Source organism: Chiloscyllium plagiosum, chromosome 19, assembly GCF_004010195.1.
Source record: "Chiloscyllium plagiosum isolate BGI_BamShark_2017 chromosome 19, ASM401019v2, whole genome shotgun sequence".
NCBI lineage: Eukaryota > Metazoa > Chordata > Chondrichthyes > Orectolobiformes > Hemiscylliidae > Chiloscyllium > Chiloscyllium plagiosum.
The window spans coordinates 67,890,538-67,901,090 of NC_057728.1; the positions used below are offsets into that span (position 1 = coordinate 67,890,538).

Sequence of the window (10,553 nt, forward strand, 5' to 3'; positions counted from 1 at the left end):
GATTCTTGATCAGATGGGCCAATGGGCTGAGAAGTGGCAGGTGGAGTTTAACTTAGATAAATGTGAGGTGTTGCATTTTGGGAAAGCAAATCTTAGCAGGACTTGTACTTTAATGGTAAGATCTCGAAGTGTTGTTGAACAGAGACCTTGGAGTGCAGGTTCTTGAACGTGGAGTTGCAGGTAGATAGGATAGCGAAGAAGGCGTTTGGTATCCTTTCCTGTATTGAGTACAGGAGTTGGGAGGCCATGTTGCAGCTGTACAGGACATTAGTTAAGCCACTTTTAGAATATTGCATGCATATCTGATCTCCTTCTATAGAAAGGATTTGTGAAACTTGAAAGGGTTCAGAAGATTTACCAGGATGTTGCCAGGATTGGAGGATTTGAGCTACAGGGAGAGGTTGAATAGGATGGGGCTGTTTTTCCTGGGGCGTCAGAGGCTGAGGGGTGACCTTATGTTTATAAAATCATGAATGGCATGGCTAGGATAACTAGACAGTGTTTTCCCTGGGGTGGGGGTGTCCAGAACTAGAGGGCATTGGTTTAGGGAGAGAGGGGAAAGCTATGAGACCTAAGGGGCAACTCTTTCACTCAGTGGATGGTACATGTATGGAATGAGCTGCCAGAGGAAGTGGTGGAGGCGAGTATGATTGCAACATTTAAGAGACATCTGGATAGGTATTTGATTAGGAAGGGTTTGGAGGGATATGGGCCAGGTGTTGGTAGGTGGGACTAGATTGGGTTGGGATATCTGGTCAGCATGGACGGGTTGGACCGAAGGGTCTGTTTCCGTGCTGTATATCTATGACTCCGACTCATCCCAGTCAAGAGGCTTTGTCCTAAGTTTGCTTGCAGTGATAGATGGACTGATTCGAGGTGAGGCTTGCATTGTAAATGGTGGGAAGTTATGCAAAAGAGACATTTTGACCTGCATGAAACTGGGTTATTGTAGTATTTTGTAAATCAGATTGCCCTTTTAATGCACCTTGCTCAGCTTTCTAGCGTTATACATTTCATCTTTAAATCTATTACTGCTCTGGTCATCTTCAACATGAATATTTGTGAAAAGCTGACATTCCTGTGATGGGCAAGACCAAGAAGCCATCCAAAGCTTGATTGCCTTGTGAATGTCAGGAGACTTCTTGTTATGAGCTTTGACAGTCTGGATTACCCCTGTATTTTTGAGGTGTGGATTATGGAAGTGGACAGAACAGATCATTGGAAGATGAAGACTATCATACCGATTAACTACCCCACCTACTCATGAATTGCTTTCTTCAAGCTATAAATTGTTCTTTCCTTCAATAGTGTGTAAGCTTCAGCCAATACATAAGTGGCTAGGGATTTGTGAACTTGTGAAAGTAGCTAATCTCCTGTTATAGAGGCCATCCATAAGCAGGAGTTAACCCAGCTGTGAATAGGTAGCCATGTTCATGGTGTAGTTGTGGACAATGGTGACAAGTGCGACTGCAATATCTGAAGATGCAGTGTGAAGAGATTGGACGCTGATAGGAACCATCAGCTGAGCAGAGGGTCTTCACCCCTGTAGAAGATTAGCCTGAGAATTCCAGTAGAGGCAATCATGGAAAATTCCTTTGGGATGGATGACGCTGTTCAACTATACAGTATCTGATCATTGACACAATATTTCCTTCAACAAGGAGGCCCATGAGTCTGAATGACCACCTTCCCTAGCTGAAGCTGCAAAGACTGTGGAGATGTTGTAGGACTTTGTACTTTCCTATGAAAATATGGAGTACATAATTGCATTTATGACATAGTGGAATATCAGATTTTCCCAAGCATGCTAAGGAAATAAAGATTTGTTTTCCTGACCTAATTCCCAACATTTTCAATGCTTTTTACTATTCATGATGTCATTTTATACTGTGAACAGATTTAAAATAGGCACTTTTCTCATTTACTATTCTAGATTTGGGACTTCCTGCTGGTGCGTTTGTGCGCGCGTTAGTTTGCATAGCTACCTCCTTTGGTTAGCGTAAAGCTCTGGCTGCATCTTGCTAAGTTGTGGGTGGCTCTCTGATTTGCTTTGCAGTTTCACTGATTTTTGTATTGTTGTATTGTTGTCACTTTTTAGTACAGGAAATGCAGGTGAGCAAGGTGATAATGATCAAATAATCTGTTCTGTGATGTTGATTGCGTGACAAATATTGGTCAAGATAATAAGGTTACATGCCCTGTTCCCCTTTAAAGTAGTATCCAGGAAGTTTGCGTCTTGATTTAACACATCTCATCAGGCATGGCATCTCTCAGTACAGTGCATTGATGCTGGAAAATGAGTAGACTGTGCCAAGCAGTTGGTTACCATGTGAAATCACTTCCCTTTATTGAAAAACTTGAGTCTTTGTGGCCATAACTTCATTTTTTTTTTATCATTCTGCTCTGCATCCACTTTAAATCACTTCAGTTTTGTAATGTCTGCTTGTGAAGAATGATTGTAGACATGGCAAAGTGTTTAGTGGATTGTACAGTCTGTTTGTTTATAGTCATGATTATTTTCAAACCATTTCAGTTTAGTCATCACGTTGGCATTTTCAAACTTGACTTAACGGTTTGATTTTAGCAGTTTAAGTACTTAAGGTGTTTCTGATTTTGTGTACTGATTTTATGTTCTAAAGAATGTTAGTGCCCTCCAGTTGAGGGAAACGCTAATGCAATAGTTGAATCTAGCCTTCTTGAGAAATGCCTCCTTGCTTGCACAGGCATGCCAATTGTGTTCTGCTTACACTGGATTATTTATAGATTTTGTTTCATATAACAATCTTTATTTGTAATCTATGTACAACTGGAATAACTTCCTCATGCAGCACTAATGTCTCTTAAAGGCATTTCATGGTATTAAATGTTCTAGATTGTGATTCTGTAGATGGCTGTTGCAGCTGCCCTGACTTGGTTGTAGTTAAATTTATGTTCAACAGAAGTTCTGAAAATCATGGAAGACTTTGTAGAAAATGTACCTCTGACTTTGGGTTTTTTAAACTATAACTTTTTTCCCTTCAGGTATATCTTGTACTTAAGATGGCCGACATTAACAAGTAAGTACCTGACAACAGTTACACTTGATAATCAGTAATTTGTAGTTTTCAGTGTTTTGTGGAAGTGATATATTTTTGTTTTAGTTCAAAGGTTCTGTGTAAGTTGCTGCTCACTTAACAGTGGGGAGGAAAAAGTCTGATATATACATGTATAGAGTAAGACTTGTACCATAAAATTTGAAACCTGTTTTGGACAGAATAATGTGATTATTTGGTCATCTTGAGACATGTGGTTCAGGATTTAAAAATGAAAGCTTTCAACAATGTGACCTGTTTGGAAAAGAAGGTAAAAATTGTTTGTATTGGCTGCTAATGCAACGTTTAAGACGTGGATGTTCTTCTTATGTGCAGTAATGCACTGGAACTCCATTTATGAGGCTTTTGGAAGTAAAGAGAATCTATTTCAGCAGGACATCTGATAGGTGCTTGTGGGAAATAAACTGGTATACCCACAAAGACAGCAGGGAAATTGAGCAGACTGGATTGCTCTACATACTATTCAGGTGGATATTGAATGGTTTTCTATGTGACTCCCTGAACGGTTTTAAGAATTTGTTTATTAATATTGTACAAAGATTCCCTTCTACTGGACAATGTCACTTGAAATGCAAATTTGTTGCATTAGAAATTGTATAATGGACATACTATTGTTTTTGAACTTCATGGAGTTTACCTCCTGAACTGTGAATAATTTGTTTTGTGGCTGAAACAAACACCAAACTGGAATAGTACTAATGAGAAATTAGGGATAATGTTAGATTCAAGGAAGGTGCATACAAATTGGCCGAAAAGAACAGCAGACCTGATGACTGGGAGCGGTTTAGATTTAAGTAAAGGAAATCACTCATTTTTAAGAATGGAAATAGTCTGCCAGAAAGCATGTAACGGGCATGCTTTGGAAGTTTTTTTGCAATCAATTTGTACGTGAAAACAAAACAATTAGCGAAGACTCAAGGTAGATTTCTCAGTCAGAACAGAAAACTTCACAACGGGGAACAGACAGGTGGCAGAGTATTTTGTTTTGTTTATGCTTTGCATTCTCAAGGGAGAAAACTAAATGCCCCAAAAATGTTGGGGGGGGCACTAGGTTTCATAGAGGGGGAATTGCAGTCAGTATTTGTTGGGGAAATTGGTTTTAATTCATCAATCATCTATATCCCAGAATACTTACAATTGCTTAGAAATAGGGGCTGCATTGGACAGCAGCTTTCAGATTCTAGGTTCTGGAACAGTTCTTGTGAATTGGAGGATTGTTAATGTAACTTTGTTTAAAAACGTGGATGAAAAACTAAATTGTAGATCAATTAGCCTGATATCCGTAGTGGAGACATAGGTAGTATGCATTATAAGAGATTTAGCAGAACACTATGAAAACAGTGACAGGATTAGACTAACAACAAAAATTTGAGGTAAATCATGCTGACCAGTCTACTTGGAATTTGAGCATGTAATTCAGGTTGGTTCAGGTGAGCTAGATATGGTTTACTTAGATTTTTTTTTTCTGAAAGCTTTTGATAAGATTCCCACAGATGAGATTAGAGTATGAAATTAAAACATGTGGAACTAGGGGTATTGGTTGCAGACAGGAAACAAGATAGAAGAATAAGTGAGTCATTTTGAGTGGCTGACAATGACTAGTGAGGCATCCCAGGGATCAGTACTTGGACCTCAGCTATTCACCCATATATATCAATGATTTTAGATGAGGGAGCTCAATGTAATATCTCCAGGTTTACGCAAAGCTAGATGAGAGTGTGAACTGAGGATATATTAGATTTTGGGTAAGTTGAGTGAGTGGCAGATTTGTATAAAGTGGATAAACATGAGATCAGCAACTACTATATCCGGAATGGGAACGCAGTTTATTACCACCAGTGATCGATTGGAAAAGGGGGAAGTGTTATGAGATCTGGATACTTGTACACCAATTGCTCAGTCATGCTGGTGCTCCCTACGATTGAGTTCTGCAACCTCTTTCCATTGTGTTCATTCTTTGAGCCAGAATGAACAGAAGCACCTTTTCACACACTTTACTCCATTTGCTAAATCTTTGCCTACTTGCTTAACCTATCTATATTCCTTTTTAGGCTCTTTACGTCCTCGTTACAGTTTGACAAAATTCTGTTAGGGTAAATGTGGGAAACCTTTTCCAGATGGAGTTGTCTAGAATCAGGAGTCACCGCTTAAGTATACAGGATAGGCCATTTAGGAGTGAGATGATGAGAAATACCTTCCATTAGACAGTGGAGAACCTGTGGATTTTTGCCACAGGAAGCATTTCAGGCTAAGACAGTGTCAGAATCATTAGAATTTTATAGTACAGAAGGAGGTTATTTGACCCATGTCCATACCAGTTCCCAAAAGAGCCAACTGGCTCGTCCCAGTCTCCATCCCGGATGAAGGGCTCCTGCCCGAAATGTCGATTCTCTTTCTTTTTTTTTCCCGCCGCTCCTCGGATGCTGCCTGCTCTGCTGTGCTTTTCCAGCATCACTCGAATCTTGACTCTAGTCTCCAGCATCTGCAGTCCTCACTTTCACCTACTTCCAGCCCTGTCTCCGAAAACGTCTGAATTCATGACTTCCAAATGCACATCCAGCTCTGCTTTGAAGCTTTCCATGAATCTTCCTCCACCATTACCCCAGGCAGCGCATTCCAAATTGTAACAATTGAGTAGAGCAGCTTTTCATTTCACTCCTAGCTTGCTTGCTAGCAGTCTTGGAATTGAGCCCTGGTTGGCTGTTTTCAAGAATGGTTTTGGATATTGTTCTTGGGGTTACAGGAATTATAGAATACGGAGTTCGATAATCAGCCAGGATCATCACGAATGCTACAGGTTTGAAGAGCTATGTTTCTGCATCTCATTTAATTGGAACTGAATGCTACAGAATTATCTTGCTTAGTTTGTTTGCTTGAATATCTGCTGAATTTGGACTTTTTTAATTGTCAATACAAGTTGAAGTTTGTTTCAACTGGTTCTCTGACCGTTTATAAGTCTATCAGTGATTTAAAATATGGTGGCTTCCTGATAAAGGCTGTGTATTCAATTTTTTAAAATCAAATTTTGGTTGCCTACAGGTTCAGTTAATCATGCAGATCATGGTTCATGCCCTTGTCTGTCAAAATAATTTGCCATTGGAATCTTGAAGATTGCATGGAGGATTAGTCATCTGGTGGAAGGAAACAGACAATAGTTGTATGGACCAGCCAATCTTTGCCTGTGTTTTGGTCTGCAAACTTGCCGCACAACCACTGAGTAAATTATTGGAATTGAGTTGACAAGTCCCCAGGTTCTGATGGATTTCACAGTGGAGTCTTAAAAAAAAATTAGCCAGTGAGATTGTTGATTAGTTCTAATTTTCCAAAACTCGTTAGATTCTGGGAAGCTAAATAGCGGCCACTTGTGTGGTCCTGTTGCTCCTCATTATTATATTGGGTAGGGGATATCTATTTTTACATGGCTTTGTGGCCAAGTCAGAATGAGGGATTTCGAACGTATTGCAGGTGCTACTGAATAAAGGCAATGGAGTGTAGTATTTTTAAAAAAATTGTGAATTAACTGGAGAATTAGGCTGAAAGTGAGTGTTTGTTTCACCTGTGAACTATTGAAATTGGGACTGCTTCTGGAGGAGGTGGGACCTGTTTAAATTATAAATTGTACCTTAGGACTGGAACTGATCCTGACAAGGAGATTTGCTCATGCTGTTGAAAGGTTTAAGCTAGCTTGTGATGCAGATGGGAGCCTGCAAGAGTATTCAGGTAGGAGAAAAAACAAAGCTATTAATGGGAAGTACAAAATTGAATGGTAGAATAAAATCAATTTGAATGCAATTCAAAGCGTGCAGCATCTGCAACAAACTGGAGGTGGGTGGTGGAGGGGGGTTTATTCCATAAATAGAAGCGAATAGGTGTGTAATCTAGTTTAGAGCCAGGCTCCTCTTCAAATAGTACCCATCCTGACTTAGTTCTGTACTGTTTTTTTTTCTTTGTAGCTGAGTCAAGATTCCGGAACTTTCTTCTCAACCGCACTGCGGGTGTGGTTACATATAGATTGCAGTGGTTGAAGAAGGCAATTTGCTACTTTGTCCCGGGGCATTTGTGGATACAGTGTTTGCTAGCCAACAATATCCATATTTTATTTTAAAAGGGCTGAAGTATTATCAAAGATAGGACCTGAATATTGAAGGATATTAAACATCTAGGAAGCACAGGCATAAAAGAAAAGGTGATAAAACTTTGGATAGAAATAAGGTGGGGGTGAAATCTTAGTTGTGAAGTTCTCTTCCCTGAACGTAGTTAAGGCTGAATCTTAACTTTATTCAAGACAGCATTGGATAGATTTTTGGCAAAAGGGGAGTCTGATTTATGGAGTACAGACAGAAGTAAAGTTGAAACTGTAACCGAATCAGCTATGATCCTCTTGAATGGAGGAAGAGAAGCTAGAAGGGTTGAATGACTTACTCCTGCTAAGTCCTCTGTGGGAGTTTAGTAAACAAAATGAGACCACGTGAAAAGGGGTAGTATATTTGCATGGATTGAGGATTAGCTAACAACAGTAGGAATAACTGGTAACTCCCTGCTTAATGATCTGACTTGCAACTGTCCACAGTCTATATCCATGATTTGGGATGTGTGACCAAATGTAATATTTCTAGCTATGTGACAAAACTAGAATAGGTTGAGAATGGTGCATTGAACTTTTTGATGTGTTTTGGACAGGCTGAGTGTCTTTCCCTTGCCAAGTTCTTGCTGAATCAATGTGGATAAATGAGGATATCCACAAAAATAAAACAAAGAGCTGCTGAAGATTTGAAACAAAAAATAGAAATTGGTGAAACTCAGGGTCTGAAGAGTCAATGGATTCAAACTTTAACTCTACTTTTTTTCCCCGCAGAGGCTGCCAACCTGTTTTGTGTGCGATTTCTTTTTGTTTGAGAGATTATCCACTTTAGGTAGAACAGAAGTGTTGTTGTGTATTGAGACCTTCAACAATGTGTGCAGTTTTGGGTCCCCTACCTAAGGTTGGGTATGGACCATTGAAGTACAGTGAAGGTTCTCCAGACTGAGTGTTGGGATGATGGGATTGCACTAAAGAGAGATGAAGGATTCTGGGCCTAAACTTTGGAATTTAGGAAAAGTATCTGGTAGGAACAAAAAAACTTTAAAAGGGCTAGAGAGTGTGGATTCAGAAAGGCTTTCTAATCATTGGAGACGTCTAGAATTGTGGGGTAAGTAATTTGGGATCAAGATGTGTAAGAATTTCTTCATTTGAAAAGTTCTGATCTTGACCACTTCAAAGATCTGCATAAACTGACATAAATTTCTTTCCAAGGAATTGATTGAATTCTGGGCCTTTAGACTTCAACATTGCCACCCTTGCGGGTCCAGTTTTCGAGAGCTTGTTATTTTGGAATGTGTGCAGAGCCAGTTTAAGGTTGTCTTGAAGATAAAGCGGTTTTATAGGGAGATCAGCTGGGAAAAGGATCTTAATTTGTTGCATACTTCTGCCTTGAAATCTAACACTGTCTTGCAAGGTTCAACTTTGTTTCTTTTTCAGAACTGGAGCGATACTCATGTTTTGATTGTTTAATTTAAGGTGATGGGTAAAAATTCCTTAAGTCATCTGGTTCTTGAAAAATTGTTGTCTTTATGATTTTCAACACTGGACGAATCATATGCAGGATATCAGCAAGTCAAAGCTGGGATTTTTGCCTTGTATTGTAGATATTGTGTCACTGAACCACAGAGTCCAGGGCAGCATGTAGGAGTTTAGTATTTGTAAAGTGTATTGTAGATTTGTGTGTTTGGGCTCCGTAGTGAAAAAACCCTCAAGCAAACTATAAATGGGTAATTTTGGTTGTAGTTGGGAGAGAAAATCAGTACGCTGTCATAATCGTATTACACAGAAATAGACCCTTTGGTTCAACTCGTCTTTGCTGACCAGACCTAGTCCTGTTTGCCTGCATTTGGCCCATATCCTACTAAACACTATTCATGTACCCACCCAGATGCCTTTTTACATGTTGTAATTGGACCAACTTCCGACACTCCTCCACCTTCTGCATGAGAAAGTTACCCCTTGGAATGCAGGGCTGAGAGTGTTCCACTGGGATCAGACAATACAAAGATTAGTGGCATTGTGGATAGTGAGGGTTGTCAGAGGAAATAGCAGGCTTTTGGTCAATAGGAGGCTTGGGCGATAAAATGGCACATGGAGTTGATCTGGACAAATGTAAGGTGATGCATTTTGGAGGGTCGAGTACAGGTAAAAACTATACAGTGAATGGCAAGTCCTTAGGAGTATTATTATGCAGAGGGATCTGGGTGTGCAGGTCCACAGATCACTAAAGGTGGCAGCACAGTTAGATAAGGTAGTAAAAAAGGCCTATGGCATGCTTGCCTTCATTGGAAGGGGCATTGAGTATAAGGATAGATGAGTTATGCTGCAGCTTTATAGAACGTAGGCCACACGTATAATTCTGGTTACCACACTAACAAAAGGATGTGGATGCTTTGGAGAAGGTACAGAAAAGGTTTACCAGAATGTTGCCTGATATGGGGGATTTTAGCTATGAAGAAAGGTTGGATAGACTGGGTTTGTTTTCACTGGAATGTAGGAAGTTGAGGGGTGACCTGAAAGTTTATAAGATTGTGAATGGCATGGATAGAGTGGAAGTATGAGGCTTTCTTCAGGGGTGGAGGGGTCAATTACTAGGGGACACAGGTTCAAGGTGTGAGGAGAGAAGTTTAAAAGAGATGTATGAAGCAAGTTTTAAACAGTGGTGAGTGCTTATAATGCACTGCCAGAGGTGGTGATGAAAGCAGATATAATAGCAGCACTCAAGCACCTGGATAAATACATGAATAGGAAGGGAATAGAGGGATATGGATCCTCTAAGTGAAGACCGTTTTAATGTGGAGGGCAAAATATGTTGGCCGCTTCCTGTGCGGTATTGTTCTTCTACAATTTCTAGAGGATGTAGAGTTAAGGTAAGAGGGTATGTTTAAAGGAGATGTGAGGCAAATTTTTTTTGAAGGTGATGAGCGTCTTGAATATGTTGCCTGAGGAGATGGAGGAAGCCGATATAATAGCAGAATAGGCAGGCAATCGAGGGATACAAGCTGCACAGAAACAAGGGATTTTTAGTTTGAAAGGCAGGTGTTGGTGCTGGCTTGCTGGGCTGAAAGGGCTGTTCTTGTGCTGTTTTGTTCTATAGACAATAGGTGCAGGAGTAGGCCATTCAGCCCTTCGAGCCTGCACCACCATTCAACATGATCATGGCTGATCATTCCTAATCAGTATCCTGTTCCTGCCTTATCTCCATAACCCTTGATTCCACTATCTTTGAGAGCTCTATCCAACTCTTTCTTAAATGAATCCAGAGACTGGGCCTCCACTGCCCTCTGGGGCAGAGCATCCCACACAGCCACCACTCTCTGGGTGAACAAGTTTCTCCTCATCTCTGTCCTAAATGATCTACCCCGTATTTTTAAGCTGTG

The 10,553-nt window shown here is 40.2% G+C and overlaps 1 protein-coding gene across 1 annotated transcript in view; it reads left to right on the forward strand.

Annotated features, from left to right (window-relative positions):
* The first annotated feature begins 2,953 nt into the window (after positions 1–2,953).
* Positions 2,954–10,553, forward strand: part of nap1l1 (nucleosome assembly protein 1-like 1) — a 78,212-nt gene continuing 70,612 nt past the window's right edge. Inside the window, exon 1 of the mRNA XM_043708795.1 lies at positions 2,954–3,056. Within this exon, the coding sequence (XP_043564730.1) occupies positions 3,040–3,056 (17 nt within the window). The 5' untranslated portion in view covers positions 2,954–3,039. The remainder of the gene's footprint in view (positions 3,057–10,553) is intronic.